General features: G+C 48.5%; 2 protein-coding genes across 2 annotated transcripts in view; both read left to right on the plus strand.

The window, feature by feature from the left end:
• Positions 1-17,041, plus strand: part of LOC141104999 (uncharacterized) — a 43,347-nt gene that overhangs the window by 24,988 nt on the left and 1,318 nt on the right. Inside the window, exon 2 of the mRNA XM_073594806.1 lies at positions 49-720. Coding sequence (XP_073450907.1) covers positions 49-720 — 672 coding nt within the window. The remainder of the gene's footprint in view (positions 1-48; positions 721-17,041) is intronic.
• LOC141104904 (uncharacterized) lies at positions 2,234-16,350 on the plus strand. The gene is made up of 5 exons (XM_073594708.1): positions 2,234-2,354; positions 14,266-14,379; positions 15,531-15,698; positions 15,803-16,015; positions 16,135-16,350. The coding sequence occupies exons 1-5, from the start codon at positions 2,268-2,270 to the stop codon at positions 16,333-16,335; spliced, it is 783 nt and encodes a 260-aa protein (XP_073450809.1). The 5' UTR covers positions 2,234-2,267; the 3' UTR covers positions 16,336-16,350.

A 17,041-nucleotide genomic window follows, 5' to 3' on the forward strand; every position in this document is an offset into this window, starting at 1 on the left:
GGAACCTCAGACTGTGAGGGACGGTGCCGTCCTTCCAACAGATAAGAGGTTTTCCTGTCCTGAGTGTGGGAAATGTTTTTCAAAGAAGGCTCATCTTGACAAGCATCAGAGATCTCACACGGGTGAAAAGCCATTTTCCTGTTATGTGTGCGGGAAATGTTTTTCAGATAAATCCAGTCTTTACCCACATCAGAGATCTCACACGGGTGAAAAGCCGTTTTCCTGTCCTGAGTGCGGGAAATGTTTTTCACACCAGTCCAGTCTTTACACACATCAGAGATTGCACACGGGTGAGAAGCCGTATTTCTGTCCAGAGTGCGGGAAAAGTTTTTCAGATAAGCCCAATTTTAACACACATCAGAGATCTCACACGGGGGAGAAGCCCTATTCTTGTCCAGAGTGCGGGAAATGTTTTTCAGATAAGCCCAATTTTAACACACATCAGAGATCTCACACTGGGGAGAAGCCGTATTCCTGTTCTGAGTGCGGGAAATGTTTTTCACAGAAGTGCACCCTTTACAAACATCAGAGATTGCACACAGAGGAGAAGCCCTTTTCCTGTCCTGAGTGTGGGAAATGTTTTTCAGACAAGTCCCAGCTTGACAGACATCAGAGATCTCACACAGGGGAGAGACCACTTTCCTGTCATGAGTGTGGGAAATGTTTTTCACACAAGTCCCTGCTTGATAGACATCTGAGGTCTCACACAGGGGAGAAGCCGTATTCCTGTCCTGAGTGCGGGAAATGTTTTTCAGATAAGTTCAATTTTAACAGACATCAGAGATCTCACACGAAGTAGAAGCCACTTTCCTATCCTGAGTGAGGGAATTTTGTGGTATGGAGACCTAGAGGTCTATTATTCTCTTGCAAGAGGTCTGTTTTTACTCAAGTCGTCTTCCAGGACGAAACACGTTAACCCCACCACTTAAAAGGTGGTCCTCTAGGCCTTTTAAAATAAAAATGGAGTCATTACCTCTCATTGGCTGAGTACATTTTGTGGTGGAAGATTTCACAAACACTTACAGGTCTGTTTTCTAACACTCCTTGAAGAAATATAATGCACATTCACCCAACTGTGATGAATTTTGGCCATATTTTATTTCTTATGATGATTTCATATAATCATTGGCTCCATCTCGTGGCCATAATGCGGTGTTGCACTAGTTTTACTGATGAAGGTATTTCAGGAAAAAATACTGCATTATAAAGACTAGATGGAGCTGAGGATCATAGGAAATCACTGTGTTCATTATAAAATGGACAGAATTTTTTACAGAAGACATCGAAGAACGTGAGTTAATGAAGCCAACAATGTTATACCAACTATTGATTTAGAAAGGACAATTCTACATTTGGTCATTAGGTGGCGCTAAGTACAGGGATTAGGACCATCTAGTGGCCAAATGTGGTATTTTCCATTTTAAATCAACGGAAAACATATGAAAAGCTCAGCAAATAGCCAAATAACATTCATTTTTTACCCCGATACACAGAGAAGTAATGTACATGCACTTTATCCGGGCAAATGGCTGTGCAAATATCCTTTCTTCAAACCACTGCCCAAGGTTCCATCTATGACCCCAGAACAGAAGGTAGCCTTCCTTGTTACTGTTGTCTCAACCTGAGAAGGTATCTGAGTTGGTGGCCAATCACCTTTTCTTCTCAAGGACATGATTGATTTACAGCTTATCCTCCTTCCTTCCATAGACTGTGTCCACCTTTCACCTTCCTGAAGACACCATGTTACCCTCCATTTGTCTGTCTTCTTCTAACTGAAATGAAGTTGCTAGAAAAAGTAAGGTCCATAAAACGGTCACCAGATCTCCATGGGAAAACAAATATTGGATTATTATTTTAAAATGCTATAATAGAGAGGTGATGTGTGAAGAAAATAATTCTGGCAGTCGGGCGGCAAACGTGACATTCGTTGAGTTCTAAACATTCCCTGAATGATAACACAGAGAGAACCTTCTCCCGCTGAATAACAGATGTTCCCTATTCTGGCCATCGTACTTTGTGGTTAGACCTCTCTCTAAAATTAAATTGCAATTAAAAATGTCCATATCAATTATTTTTGTTACATATACTTTCCTCTTGGAGGGAGTGGAGATGACCCCCATCTATAAGGATATACAGTACATACACACACACCGCACAAGGCCGTGTTCACACTACCAGACGTCTCGGGACTGCAGTTCCTATGCGTTCCACAAGGTGGTGATCTCACTTCTACCCAGACAGGAAGTCTCTATGGTAGACAGGAAGTGATGTCGGGTACAGACAGGAAGTTCCGGGTGAGAGGTGAGTCAGGCGGAAGCAGAGTGGAGACGTTGCTGGAAGGGGCAGCAGAGGAGGTAATAAGATCTTTTTTATTATTATTATTATTATACAGGATTTATATAGCGCCGACAGTTTACGCAGCGCTTTACAACATTAGGGCAGACAGTACAATACAGGGGGAATCAGAGGGCCCGGCTCGTTAGAGCTTACAATCTAGGAGGGAGGGTCAAGTTATACAAAAGGGTAATAGCTGTGGGGGATGAGCTCATGGAGAAAATAGTGCAGTTGTTAGATGGAGGAAGGATAGGCTTCTCTGAAGGGGAACGTTTTCAGGGATCACCTAAAAGTGGATACATTTGGAGACAGTCTGACAGATTGGGGTAGGGAATTCCAGAGGATGGGCGAGGCTCGGGAGAAGTCCTGGAGGCGGATATGGGAGGAGGTGATGAGGGAGCTAGAGAGCAGGAGGTCCTGGGAGGAACAGAGATGGCGTTTAAGTTGGTATTTTGAGACCAGGCTAGGGATATAGCTGGGGGCAGAGTTGTGGATGGCTTTGTAACTTATTGTTAGTATTTTGAATTTAATTCGTTGGGCGAGTGGCAGCCAATGGAGGGATTGGCAGAGAGGGGTAGCAGACACTGAGCGGTTTGTAAGGTGGATGAGTCTGGCAGCAGTATTCATGATGGGGGGAGGAGTCTATTTAAAGGTAAGCCAATAAGGAGGGAGTTGCAGTAGTCGAGGCGAGAGATGACCAGGGAGTGAATCAGTAGCTTTGTGGTTTCATTGGTTAGAAAGGAACGTAGTTTAGAGATGTTGCGGAGGTTGAGGCGACAAGCTTTGGAAAGTGATTGGATGTGGGGCTGAAAGGAGAGTTCAGAATCCAGGATAACACCTAGCACCCTGACATGTGGGGACGGGTGGATGGTTGTGCCATTGCTCTTGACAGAGAAGTCAGGGGAAGAGGCACACGGGGGAGGAACTATTATAAGTTCGGTTTTGGACAAGTTGAGTTTGAGGAAGTGGTGTGACTTCCATACAGATATGTCGGTTAGTAAGTTAGTGATTCGTGAGGAGACTGATGGAGAGAGTTGAGGGGTGGAGAGATAGATTTGTGTGTCGTCAGCGTAGAAATGATACTGAAAGCCGTGAGAGGCTGACCCAGGGAAGAGGTGTAGATTGAAAATAAAAGAGGTCCAAGAACAGAACCTTGGGGGACCCCGACGGAGAAGGGAAGAGGAGTGGAGGAAGTAGAATTGTAAGTGACACTGAATGTGCGTTGGGATAGGTAGGATGAGAGCCACTGAAGAGCACAGTTACGGAGACCGATGGAGTGAAGTTTTTTGAGGAGGAGGGGGTGGTCAACCGTGTCAAAGGCAGCTGAAAGATCCAGAAGTAGGAGTACAGAATAGTGTCTGTTGGTTTTTGCAGTTAATAGGTCATTTGTGAGTTTTAAAAGAGTGAGTTTCTGTGGAGTGTTGAGGGCGAAATCCAGATTGAAGGGGATCAAGAAGGTTGTTTTTAATGAGGTGGTCACTCAGTTGTAAACCAGGCGTTCAAGGAGTTTAGAGGAAAAGGGGAGCAAGGAGATAGGGCGTAGGTTGTTAAGATTGGTAGGGTCCAAGGACAGCTTTTTAAGTATGGGGGTGACCAGTGCATGTTTTAGAGCATCGGGGAAGACGCCAGAGGTGAGGGAGAGATTGAAGATGTGGGTTAGAGAGTGTAGGATGGGGTCAGAGGGTGACCGTAGCATTAGAGAGGGAATAGGGTCCAGGGGACAGGTGGTTAGGTGGGCGATAGAAAGGAGTTTAGCAACTTCATCTGTAGTAGTAGATTTGAATAGGGGGAGTGTCAGTTGTACCTGTTGACATGGGGTCTTAGCTGGGGGAGATACCTGTAGAGTGGAGATTTCATCACGGATTGTATCAATCTTGTTTTTGAAGTGATTAGCGATTTCCTGGGCAGTGAGTAAGTCAGTGGGTGGAGGACAAAGTAGAGAGTTGAAGGTAGAGAAGAGTTTACAGGGATTGGATGAGAAGGTGTTAATAAGAGCTGTAAAATAGGTGTGCTTGGCAGTGTGGAGGAAAGAATAGTATATTTGGAGGGCAGATTTGTATTGGTTGAAGTCTTTGAGAGACTTAGTCTTGTGCCACAGACGCTCAAGAGCGCGACTACGTTTTTTTGAGAATTTTAGTGTCATCTGTTTGCCAGGGTTGTAGGGGTCGAGGCCTGATTCTGCGTGTAGTAAGGGGAGCGAGCTTGTCCAGGGTGGTGGACAGAGATTTATTGTAGATGGATATGGCTTGGTTGGGGCAGGACAGGGGAGAGATTTTGTCATAGAGGTGGTCAGTAGCAGAGTAGAGGAGAGAGGAGTTGAAGTTGTGAAAGTTTCTACGGGTGATGGTTAGGCGATTGGAGGGAAAGGTGGTGGAAGACAGGGGGAGAGAGAAACTAATAAGGTGGTGGTCGGAGAGAGGAAAAGGATTGTTTGAGAAGTTGCATGGAGTACATAGGTAGGAGAATACAAGGTCAAGGGTGTTGCCATCAGAGTGAGTAGAAGCATGTATCCATTGCTTCAGGTTAGACTAAGAAGTTTAGAAGTAGCAGGAGTGTTTGTATTAGCAGGGATGTTGAAATCACCAAGAAGGATTGTGGGAATATCCGAAGAGAGAAAGTAGGGTAGCCAGGCAGAAAACTCATCAAGGAAAGTCGATAGTGGTCCAGGGGGCCGGTAGATCACAGAAATTCTTAGGGAAGTAGGAGAGAACAGACGTATACAGTGGGCTTCGAATGATGAGAGGGAAAAAGAGGGAGGAGGGTGAATAACCTGGAAGGTGCTCTGGGGGGATAGGAGGAATCCCACTCCACCTCCCTTGCGTCCATTAGGCCTAGGGGAGTGAGTCCAGTGAAGGCCACCCTGGGAGAGGGAAGCAGGAGAAGGGGTGTCAGATTCATGGAGCCGGGTTTCGGTGACAGCAAGTAGATTAAAGGAATTAGTGACAAAGAGGTCATGAACAGCAGTGAGTTTGTTGCAGACAGAGCGGGCATTCCAGAGGGTACAGGAGAGAGGGAGGCTGGTGTTGGGAAGAAGAGGAATGGAGACTAAATTGTGTAGATTGCGACTACTGCCAGAGGGTGTAGGGTGATGGTGATGGGTGTGTTGGGCACAGTTAAATAAGGAAGGCCCAGGGTTTGGGAAAATATCTCCAGCGATTAGGAGAAGCAGAAGAGTAAGGGAGGTAATATGAGAGTATGATTTGTATGAGGGGACATGCTTCAGTATCCTTCAGATCTTATTTTCTATTTACACCCAGTAACCCCCCGTCATGTCCGTCCTCTTCCTCCATAGTCACTGTGATGTCTTTTATCTCCAGCAGATGATGATACACACATATATAGTGTGGAAACCTAGATTAACCCCTTCAGGGGCAGATCATACCCCCACTTACAGGGGCCGGAACATTTTCTTCATTATGGAGATAAATTCTAGTAATATGTTCCTCTAAACAAACAGCACTGACAATAAATAGACAAGACAATGACCATCCTGACCATACATGGCCTACATCCTAACTACACAGCTAAGAAATGGACATATCGGTATCGGGGCCGATACTAGGCATGTTTGAGAGTATCGGTACTCGTGAAAATGCTCCAATACAGGAAGTGACGTCACCTTGGGAGTGGAACGCCTCCTCCTCCCCTCCGGCCGGCTCCCTCCTCAGGCCCAGGGTCATCTTAATGCACGGGGCCAACCTGGGCACTGCCTATGTGAGCGGGATCTGTAGTGCTCCAATCACAGGGCATGGAGAGGAGAGCCGGCGGGGATCGGAGCAGTAGACATTCCTGCAGCACGAGTAGGGTTGTGGTAGGGTTGCCACCTTTTCTTCAAGCCAAACCCAAACACTTTTTTTAAAGGGGAATGCTGTGGACTCTGGTGTAAAGGGGAACTCTGATGGAAGGGGGTTTCTGCTCACCAAACCTCCCACTCACATCAGAGTTCCCAGCATTTCCCCTTAAATCAGGGTTCCCAAATACCCCCTTGAATCAGAGTCCACAGGGAGTCCCTTACATCTGAGTCCCTCTTACCTTAGTGTATTCACTCGCTCAGGGGCAAGAGAGAGAAGGTGGGGGGGAGAGGACTTTAGTCACAGACATTGGATGGTGAGCTCACTCACCCAAGGATGGAGGCTCAGGTATCGACACCTTTCATCAACGATGTATCTGCTGAACTTCAGATTTCCAGCCCACACGTCGCTTTCCAGAGGAACAGAAAGCCGGGGATTGGAGTGTGCGTGGGCAGACAGAGTTATAGGGGTGGGAGGAGGAGGAGCAGATCAAGCCCTCTCTCCTCTCTTGTCTATGCACTCGGCGGTTGTGGTACTCAGTTACTTGGGGAGCCACAGTCCATTATGAATATTGTGTCCGGGTTTCTGGAGGCCTGAAACCCGGACACACGATTCAAAACCCGAACTGTCCGGGTGAATCAGGGACAGGTGGCAACCTTATCTAGGGGGGTACTGGGCAGGGGTACTAGGGAGGGGTGGGCTCCCCTCTTCCAAGCCCTCCACCACCCCTGACACTTGCCGGCATCTCCCATCTCCACATGGCACACATCTTGAGCACAGAACTAAGAGCTCCTCCTCCCCATCCCATTCCCTTACAGCTACCATGTGTATAGATACCCTCTGGCGGGTATCACCTGGGTGCGGCCCTCACCCCCCACGCTCCCCCCCTAGCGATGCCACTGTGCCCTCCTATCCCCCTTACTGTTCCCTCCTAACCCCCTTACTGTGCCCTCCTAACTCCCTGTACTGTGCCCTCCTAACCCCCTGTACTGTGCCCACCTACCCCCCTGTACTGTGCCCTCCTAACCCCCTGTACTGTGCCCTCCTAACCCCCTGTACTGTGCCCTCCTAACTCCCTGTACTGTGCCCTCCTAACCCCCTGTACTGTGCCCTCCTACCCCCCTGTACTGTGCCCTCCTAACCCCCTGTACTGTGCCCTCCTAACCCCCTGTACTGTGCCCTCCTTACCCCCTGTACTGTGCCCTCCTAACCCCCTGTACTGTGCCCTCCTAACTCCCTGTACTGTGCCCTCCTAACCTCCTGTACTGTGCCCACCTAACTCCCTGTACTGTGCCCTCCTAACCCCCTGTACTGTGCCCTCCTAACCCCCTGTACTGTGCCCTCCTAACCCCCTGTACTGTGCCCACCTAACCCCCTGTACTGTGCCCTCCTAACTCCCTGTACTGTGCCCTCCTAACCCCCTTACTGTGCCCTCCTAACCCCCTGTACTGTGCCCTCCTAACTCCCTGTACTGTGCCCTCCTAACCCCCTTACTGTGCCCTCCTAACCCCCTGTACTGTGCCCTCCTAACTCCCTGTACTGTGCCCTCCTAACCCCCTTACTGTGCCCTCCTAACCCCCTGTACTGTGCCCTCCTAACTCCCTGTACTGTGCCCTCCTAACCCCCTTACTGTGCCCTCCTAACCCCCTGTACTGTGCCCACCTAACCCCCTGTACTGTGCCCTCCTAACCTCCTGTACTGTGCCCTCCTAACCCCCTTACTGTGCCCTCCTAACCCCCTGTACTGTGCCCTCCTACCCCCCTGTACTGTGCCCTCCTAACCCCCTGTACTGTGCCCTCCTAACCCCCTGTACTGTGCCCACCTAACCCCCTGTACTGTGCCCTCCTAACCACCTGTACTGTGCCCTCCTAACCCCGTGTACTGTGCCCTCCTAACCCCCTGTACTGTGCCCTCCTAAGCCCCTGTACTGTGCCCTCTTTCTCACCCTGTACTGTGCCCTCCTAGCCCCCTGTACTGTGCCCTCCTAACCCCCTGTACTGTGCCCTCCTAACCCCCTGTACTGTGCCTTTCTAACCCCCTGTACTGTGCCCTCTTTCTCACCCTGTACTGTGCCCTCCTAAGCCCCTGTATTGTGCCCTCCTAACCCCCTGTACTGTGCCCTCCCTGTGTTGTGTCCTCCTTTCTCCACCAGCTCTCACCTCTGCCCCAATGTCTTCCAATGACCCTCCCATCTCCATCCACCCCCCCCCCCCCCCCAGTGATCACAGCCTTTTCCATCTCAACTCTCCCACCCACAATCCCTATTTCACCCCTCCCTCAACTACCCTGCCCTCGCTTACCCCTCTACTACCCCCTCCCACCCTGCCCTCACCCACCTCCCAAACCACCCCTCAACCTACTGTTCCTAGGCGATAGGTAACAGTAATTGTTATCGGCGAGTACTCAGTGTTAAAAAAATGCTATTGGTGCATCCTTATGGGCAATCATTACACTATGCAGCCAACACAATGATGGAGTGCCGGGGTCAGGAGTATGGAGCATAGAGCCCCTTACATTGCTGGTCAGGAGTATGGAGCATAGAGCCCCTTACATTACTGGTCAGGAGTATGGAGCATAGAGCCCCTTACATTACTGGTCAGGAGTATGGAGCATAGAGCCCCTTACATTGCTGGTCAGGAGTATGGAGCATAGAGCCCCTTACATTACTGGTCAGGAGTATGGAGCATAGAGACCCTTACATTACTGGTCAGGAGTATGGAACATAGAGCCCCTTACATTACTGGTCAGGAGTATGGAGTATAGAGCCCCTTACATTACTGGTCAGGAGTATGGAACATAGAGCCCCTTACATTACTGGTCAGGAGTATGGAGTATAGAGCCCCTTACATTACTGGTCAGGAGTATGGAGTATAGAGCCCCTTACATTACTGGTCAGGAGTATGGAGTATAGAGCCCCTTACATTACTAGTCAGGAGTATGGAGCATAGAGCCCCTTACATTACTGGTCAGGAGTATGGAGCATAGAGCCCCTTACATTGCTGGTCAGGAGTATGGAGCATAGAGACCCTTACATTACTGGTCAGGAGTATGGAGCATAGAGACCCTTACATTACTGGTCAGGAGTATGGAGCATAGAGCCCCTTACATTGCTGGTCAGGAGTATGGAGCATAGAGACCCTTACATTACTGGTCAGGAGTATGGAGTATAGAGCCCCTTACATTACTGGTCAGGAGTATGGAGCATAGAGCCCCTTACATTGCTGGTCAGGAGGAAAAAAACATTCCCCAGCCTGCCATGAAGAATATGTCCCATCATTGGGGTCAGAGGGATGAAAATACTGAGGGATTTGAAGGAAGTAGGGGAGCTGAGCAACATCTCAGGGGGTATCGAGGCTAGGGGACTTTGGGGCCCCTAAAGGGGGTAGTGGATTTGAATGGCTCTGGGCCATTGATAGGGTAGGTGGGCAGCAGGGCTCTGAGTTAAGAGGAGGCTGTAGGGCTCAGGGGGCTCTTGGTCTACGATGGTCCTCCCAACTGCATTTACTTCAGAACTCCTGCCAGGAAATGGAGGCAACCTTCACCTTCTTACCATCTCATTGGTCAAATAATTTTTTGCAAAATACCAAGTGGAATGAAGAAGGACAGTCCTTCACCCCTTGGTGGCCACTCATACTTAGAGGAGGTCTGTTTGTGCAGAATTGTCTAATGGGTGGTCAGGGGTCAGTGCTATGCATACCAGGGTCAGACCAATGCCCGGTGCTGGAATTCAGAGCCCCAAGAACCCACCACCACTCTGTACAATGTGCTGGATACTACAGTATATTTGGCAACCAAGAGAACAAACCCCTCCCCCTTGCTGTCCTCCACCTACCCACACTGGGCTGCCATTGGAGGGAAGAGAACAGACTCCTCCCCCACAACTCTCTACTCCACCAGCAGCATCCTCCTGCTATCCAATCCAATCCCTTCTCTTACTGCAGAGAGTGACATCACTCCTGTCAGTCAGCAGGCTGCCGGAGATTGGAGCCTTGCAGCCGGAGTTCTGGCAATTATCCTGATTATCCGGCAACTCCGGCCAAAAGTCAGCAAGTTCCCCTTAGGATGCACAAAAACTCTGGATGGATGTAAAATTTCAATTTGGAATTTCTGTGCATCCTAGTCTTCAGGTGATGAGCTGGGCATTGCACCTGCGGTTACGAGAATAACGTGAGAGACCATATAGCAGACCCACCTAGAGCCAGTGGTGTATTTAGGTTTTGTGCTGCCCTAGGCCTGACTAAACTCATGCACCCCCTAATTTAAATACGACCCACCCCTTGCTGCCGAGGCCACACCCCTTCCTGTTTAAGACCCGCCCTATCATCTGTAAACCACACCCTTTCCTCTTTAGGCTCATTTGGCACCTTTCAGGGGGGAGGGGGGAACAGGTACCCTTCCCCACTCCCTGGAGACTGCAACTAAATGTGGACTGTTTAAAGGGTTTGCATTGATTTTAGCATGCATGGAGCACTTTGCACATGCCAGTGGCGGCTGGTGCTCAAAATTTTTGGGGGGGTGCAAACAAACTAAGAAATTCAGAAAAAAAGACATCAATTGCAGCCTCACTGTGCCCCATCAAATGCAGCCACTGTTTCATCAAACGCAGCCACTGTGCCCACCAAACGCAGCCACTGTGCCCACCAAACGCAGCCACTGTGCCCACCAAACGCAACCACTGTGCCCATCAATTGCAGCCACTGTGCCCACCAAACACAGACACTGTGCCCCATCAAACGCAGCCACTGTGCCCACCAAACACAGACACTGTGCCCCATCAAACGCAGCCACTGTGCCCACCAAACGCAGACACTGTGCCCCACCAAACGCAGCCACTGTGCCATCAAAGGCAGCCACTGTGCCATCAAACGCAGCCACTGTGCCATCAAAGGCAGCCACTGTGCCATCAAACGCAGCCACTGTGCCATCAAACGCAGCCACTGTGCCCATCAAACGCAGCCACTGTGCCCATCAAACGCAGCCACTGTGCCCATCAAACGCAGCCACTGTGCCCATCAAACGCAGCCACTGTGCCATCAAACGCAGCCACTGTGCCATCAAACGCAGCCACTGTGCCCACCAAACGCAGCCACTGTGCCCACCAAACGCAGCCACTGTGCCCACCAAACGCAGCCACTGTGCCCATCATTTGCAGCCACTGTACCATCAAATGCAGCCATTGTGCCCCATCAATTGCAGCCACTGTGCCTTTAAACGCAGCCATTGTGCCCCATCAAACGCTGTCACTGTGCCCCATCAATTGTAGCCACTGTGCCATCAAATGCCAACACTGTTCCCATAAAACTCTTATAATTTTTTTCAATAACTTTAGCTGCTGTGCCGCGGAGAAGGGTCAAGCAGTGTGGAGGAGGGTAGGCGGAGCATAAGGCTCCCGCGCCCGCCCCCCGCACACATGCAGCCCACAGCAGCCGCCTTGCTGTAGCGGGCGGCGCTGCTGTGTATGGGCTTGCTTGTCAGAGGGTGGAGGGGCGTGAGCTCTGCTAAGCACGCCCATACACACGCCCCTCCACTCTCTGCCAAGCACGCCCATACACAACAGCGCCGCTACAGCAAGGCGGCCGCCGTGGGCTGCATGTGTGCGGGGGGCGGCTGCGGGAGCTGGGAATCGGGTGGGGGGACTTTCAATCATGCGGGGGGGCGGCTTTTTTTGCCGCCCCCCGCAAAGTGCCGCCCTAGGCCAAAACACAGCCCTGCCTAGAGCTGAGTCCATTTGTGTAGGAAGTTCCCCTTCCTGGACATCATGATGACCCTCCATTGACCTCACACCACTGCCTCAGAGCAAACAAGTCACAGGAAGGATCGTATTTATCATTCCTTGTCTGCAGATCTAAAACTAATCAAATCCAGTTCAGAAACCAAACAAACCCAACAGAGAAAAGGGAATTTCTGATCCGTTGTTCCATCAGATTAGGCAACATGTCAGATTTGGTAACGGAAGTGACGTTACCAATGCATATTGCTTACTGCGCATGCGCAATGCTTTCCGGCATGGCCACTATGCGTTCCAATAGGTTTCCTATTCTGACAGAACACGAAGGCGGCAGCGGACATCTTGATATACCTAGCTTAGTCTGGGATTTCACACTCGTTTTAGCAGTCAGCTTACAAGGGGAGGCCAATAAGTTCTTACCCTCACCATGATCTAGATGTGCTAGGGATCTGAAATTTTGAAGGTTTATTGGTGGATATCGTAGTAATATGCATGCCAATTTTTTGTTTTTGTGGGTGAATTATAGTTAGAGCCAAGAGAAATGGAGTAAGTGTCATGCCTGACAAAGTTGAATACCGAGCCGTGATTAGGTTCCTCCATCTTCAAAGAGGGAAATCCCAAAGATGAGGAGGACTTTTTAAACAGATCAGTGACCATGGATGAAAGCTGGGTATGTCTAGATGATCCTGAGACTAAAGAAATGAGTAAAACATGGAAACGTGCTTCATCACCCAACCCCCAAAAAGGCTGAGGCCGTCATTACTGAAGTTGATAGCTGGTTTTCCTCCAAATCGGCATACTTCTACACAGATGGTGTCAAAGGTCTGTTCCACAGAGGTGAGAAGTGTGTGACCATAGGAGGTGGAAATGTAGAGAAGGAAGAGTCAGCAGACTAAATTTCAGATCTCTGGCACATCTGGATCTTGGTGAGGGTAAGGTCTTATTGGCCTCCCCTCGTATATCCTGGAATACAGTATTGTAGATCTGTGATACTATTTTCATGTTAAATTTGAAAACCAATCGGCAAGGCTGCAGTCAGAAAGTGGCGTCAGCCATCTTGGTACACCCCGCACTGCTCACCGCCAAACTGATAGTCATAAGGGACAGACGGAATTTCTTGGCACCCTCATTCGGTGGCGTTGATGTACTGTACCACACCCCCCCAACTTTCTGAGATGGGAACGAGGGACACCTATTAGCAAAAGTATGTAGGCATAGGACACACCCCCTGCCACGCCCTCTTAAAGGGAAATTGTACAAAATAAATGATTGGTTAAGCCCACAAGTGCTTTTTTTTACCACTACAATTTCTTTATATTGGCTTTTGGAATTGACAAATGCAGAAATTTAGAATTTGGATGAAAGGTTTAGCACTGGGGAAACACTTTTTGAAAGATAAAAAGTACATTTTATATACAACTATATAGATCAGACCAAAATGAGGGACAAATGAGGAGGAGAGAGAGAGAGAGACAAAGGGACCTTGTTCCAAATGAGGGACTGTCCCTCCGAATCCGGGACAGTCCTTCCACATCTGGGACAGTCCTTCCACATCTGGGACAGTCCCTCCACATCCGGGACAGTCCTTCCACATCCAGAACAGTCCATCCAAATCGGGGACAGTCCCTCCAAATCCGGGACAGTCCATCCAAATCAGGGACAGTCCCTCCAAATCCGGGACAGTCCCTCCACATCCGGGACAGTCCCTCCACATCCAATACAGTCCATCCAAATCAGGGACAGTCCCTCCAAATCCGGGACAGTCCCTCCAAATCAAGGACAGTCCCTCCAAATCAGGGACAGTCCATCCAAATCAGGGACAGTCCATCCAAATCAGGGACAGTCCATCCAAATCAGGGACAGTCCCTCCGAATCCGGGACAATTGGGAGTGATGTATCACTAAACAAATCATCACATAGACGACTTTTTGTCCCGTATGTGATGGGAAAAAATAAGTTAAGTAACAAAAAATTTTTTTTTTAATTATAAAAAATTAAAGTTACACCCAAGTGCATGAAATGCCCCCCCCCCCCCCCAAAAAAAATTAGGCCCCCCCCCCCCCCACGCCACATATATGCACGCAGTGGGTACTCCTGAAAACTTTGATTGCGACACTCATGTTACATATGGCCGCGCATGCCGGAATGAGAGTAATAATTCTAACACCAGACCTTCACCGTAACTCTAAGCTGATGACCTATGGGGGACTTTCAAAGCAGATATAAATATATATATAATAAATATCAGGTACTGAAGTTTCTCACCATTTAAAGGGCGCACACAAATTTAAGTTTTGACATGCTTGGTATCTATTTACTCGGTGCAACCTCATCTTTTATATTTTACCAAAGAAATTGGTAATTTATTGCGATTTTGTGCTCCCTAAAATTACCCTTCAATGTGTCTACAAGGAGACCTGTATAAATCAAATGACGGCACCAATGAGGATGGAGGAGGACCAGAGTCACATGACTGAGAAGATACTAAACCTCACCCTGGAGATCATCTACCTGCTGACCGGAGAGGTGAGGAGGATTCTGGGAAGTCACATGACATCACTCTTATCTCTATTAATAAAACACAGACCTGACCGGAGAGGTGAGGAGGATTCTGGGAGGTCACATGACATCACTCTTATCTCTATTAATAAAACACAGACCTGACCGGAGAGGTGAGGAGGATTCTGGGAAGTCACATGACATCACTCTTATCTCTATTAATAATACACAGACCTGACCGGAGAGGTGAGGAGGATTCTGGGAGGTCACATGACATCACTCTTATCTCTATTAATAAAACACAGACCTGACCGGAGAGGTGAGGAGGATTCTGGGAGGTCACATGACATCACTCTTATCTCTATTAATAATACACAGACCTGACCGGAGAGGTGAGGAGGATTCTGGGAGGTCACATGACATCACTCTTATCTCTATTAATAAAACACAGACCTGACCGGAGAGGTGAGGAGGATTCTGGGAGGTCACATGACATCACTCTTATCTCTATTAATAAAACACAGACCTGACCGGAGAGGTGAGGAGGATTCTGGGAGGTCACATGACATCACTCTTATCTCTATTAATAAAACACAGACCTGACCGGAGAGGTGAGGAGGATTCTGGGAGGTCACATGACATCACTCTTATCTCTATTAATAAAACATAGACCTGACCGGAGAGGTGAGGAGGATTCTGGGAGGTCACATGACATCACTCTTATCTCTATTAATAAAACACAGACCTGACCGGAGAGGTGAGGAGGATTCTGGGAGGTCACATGACATCACTCTTATCTCTATTAATAAAACACAGACCTGACCGGAGAGGTGAGGAGGATTCTGGGAGGTCACATGACATCACTCTTATCTCTATTAATAAAACACAGACCTGACCGGAGAGGTGAGGAGGATTCTGGGAGGTCACATGACATCACTCTTATCTCTATTAATAAAACACAGACCTGACTGGAGAGGTGAGGAGGATTCTGGGAGGTCACATGACATCACTCTTATCTCTATTAATAAAACACAGACCTGACCGGAGAGGTGGGGAGGATTCTGAGAGGTCACATGACATCACTCTTGTCTAGTCTGGTCAATAGTCCATGTTCTTATTGTAGACATTTAGATGATGTCAGATGATTGATATTGGTTTATCTTTCTCCTGATCTGTAGGATTATGTTGTAGTGAAGAAGTCTAGTGGGGATCCAATCTCAGGAGGATGGAGCAGGACCCAGAGCCCCACCATGGTGCCTCCCCCACCTTCTCCCATACCTGAGAGGAACAAAGAGCAGAAGATCCTGGAACTGACCACCATGATGGTCCATCTGCTGACAGGAGAGGTGAGCGGTGCCGGGAATTCTGGGACATTATCACTGATAGTATCATTAGGATCTGTACATTATCTGCATTGTTACCATTGATGTCATTTTTATTATATATTCAGAGTGCAAACCTGAGAGATCCTAAAGTTGATGTCAAAAAAGAGATAAAAGAAGAGGATGATGAGGATGGGGTGATGGAGGAAATACACAAAGATCTGTACCAGGACACCATGGTAGAGTCATCCAGCTACAGAAACCCACCAGAGAGATGTCCCCGTCCTCTGTATTCCCGGGATTCCACACAGGAAGATCACACCACCCCTCACTGTTACAAGGTTGTGGGACAGAGATTATAAAACAGACTCATGGGACAATGAGTGGATTTCTTATGTGATGTCACAATAATAAAGCTTCTATTTTACAGATGATATTCTCTCTCATTCTCTTGGTTTAGAGTGGAGATCCAATCGATATAGAATTTGAGGTTAAATCAGAAGAAGAGAGGTATGTGAGGGATGATCAGCAGTCTATGGAGGAGGATGGAATAACGGGGACATTTATAGAGGAGGACACTCCTACAGAGATCAGCACAGGTGGGTCATTAACACTAAATACATTCCTCCACCCATACTGCTCACTGATTGGTCCAGAGTAGGGCGGGGACTGGGTGATATCAGCCTGTAATCTCCTGGTCACTTTCCTGAGCTGTGTTCCCCGTCCTGTATTCCTGTATTTCTCTCGGATAATCTTCCTTCTCTGTGCTGGCAGTAAAATGTTGACTTTTGGTATAGGTGTTGCTCGGCCTAGGCACCTGAGGGATGTGTTTTAAATCTTGGCAAAAGGGGGACCTACTCAATATTAGGTGGATGGATATGATTTCATGGCCAATCTGTGTATTTACTATTTACCTTGAGGGGGGAATTGTAAGATCCTCAGAGACAAAGCTGCCTGATGTGGGTGGAGTCCTGGTTTAGGGTAACCAATCAGCTCATGTCTAGTAATAATCTTTGTATTTCTATTTTAGTAGATGGACGGGAGATGAAGAAAACCTCAGAGGATTGTCTCACTTTGTCTCCAGACTGTAAAGTAGAAGATGAGGACATCACACAGTATAGTCCAGGAGAAAACCCGACTACCTCAAATATCCATCCGGCACCACACAGTGTAGATGGACCATCGTATTCCTCTTATCCTGAGGAACCTCAGACTGTGCGGGACGGTGCCGGACCATCGTATTCCTCTTATCCTGAGGAACCTCAGACTGTGAGGGACGGTGCCGGACCATCGTATTCCTCTTATCCTGAGGAACCTCAGACTGTGCGGGACGGTGCCGGACCATCGTATTCCTCTTATCCTGAGGA

This window comes from Aquarana catesbeiana, linkage group LG08, assembly GCF_042186555.1.
Source record: "Aquarana catesbeiana isolate 2022-GZ linkage group LG08, ASM4218655v1, whole genome shotgun sequence".
Lineage (NCBI taxonomy): Eukaryota > Metazoa > Chordata > Amphibia > Anura > Ranidae > Aquarana > Aquarana catesbeiana.

Excerpts from the sequence above, each read along its gene's own strand:
- LOC141104904 (XM_073594708.1), top strand. The coding sequence starts at position 2,268 with ATGTCGGGTACAGACAGGAAGTTCCGGGTGAGAGGTGAGTCAGGCGGA. Across the intron at positions 2,355-14,265 it reads TGGAAGGGGCAGCAGAGGAG|GAGACCTGTATAAATCAAAT; the intron begins GTAATAAGATCT and ends TGTGTCTACAAG. Across the intron at positions 16,016-16,134 it reads CCACCCCTCACTGTTACAAG|AGTGGAGATCCAATCGATAT; the intron begins GTTGTGGGACAG and ends CTCTTGGTTTAG.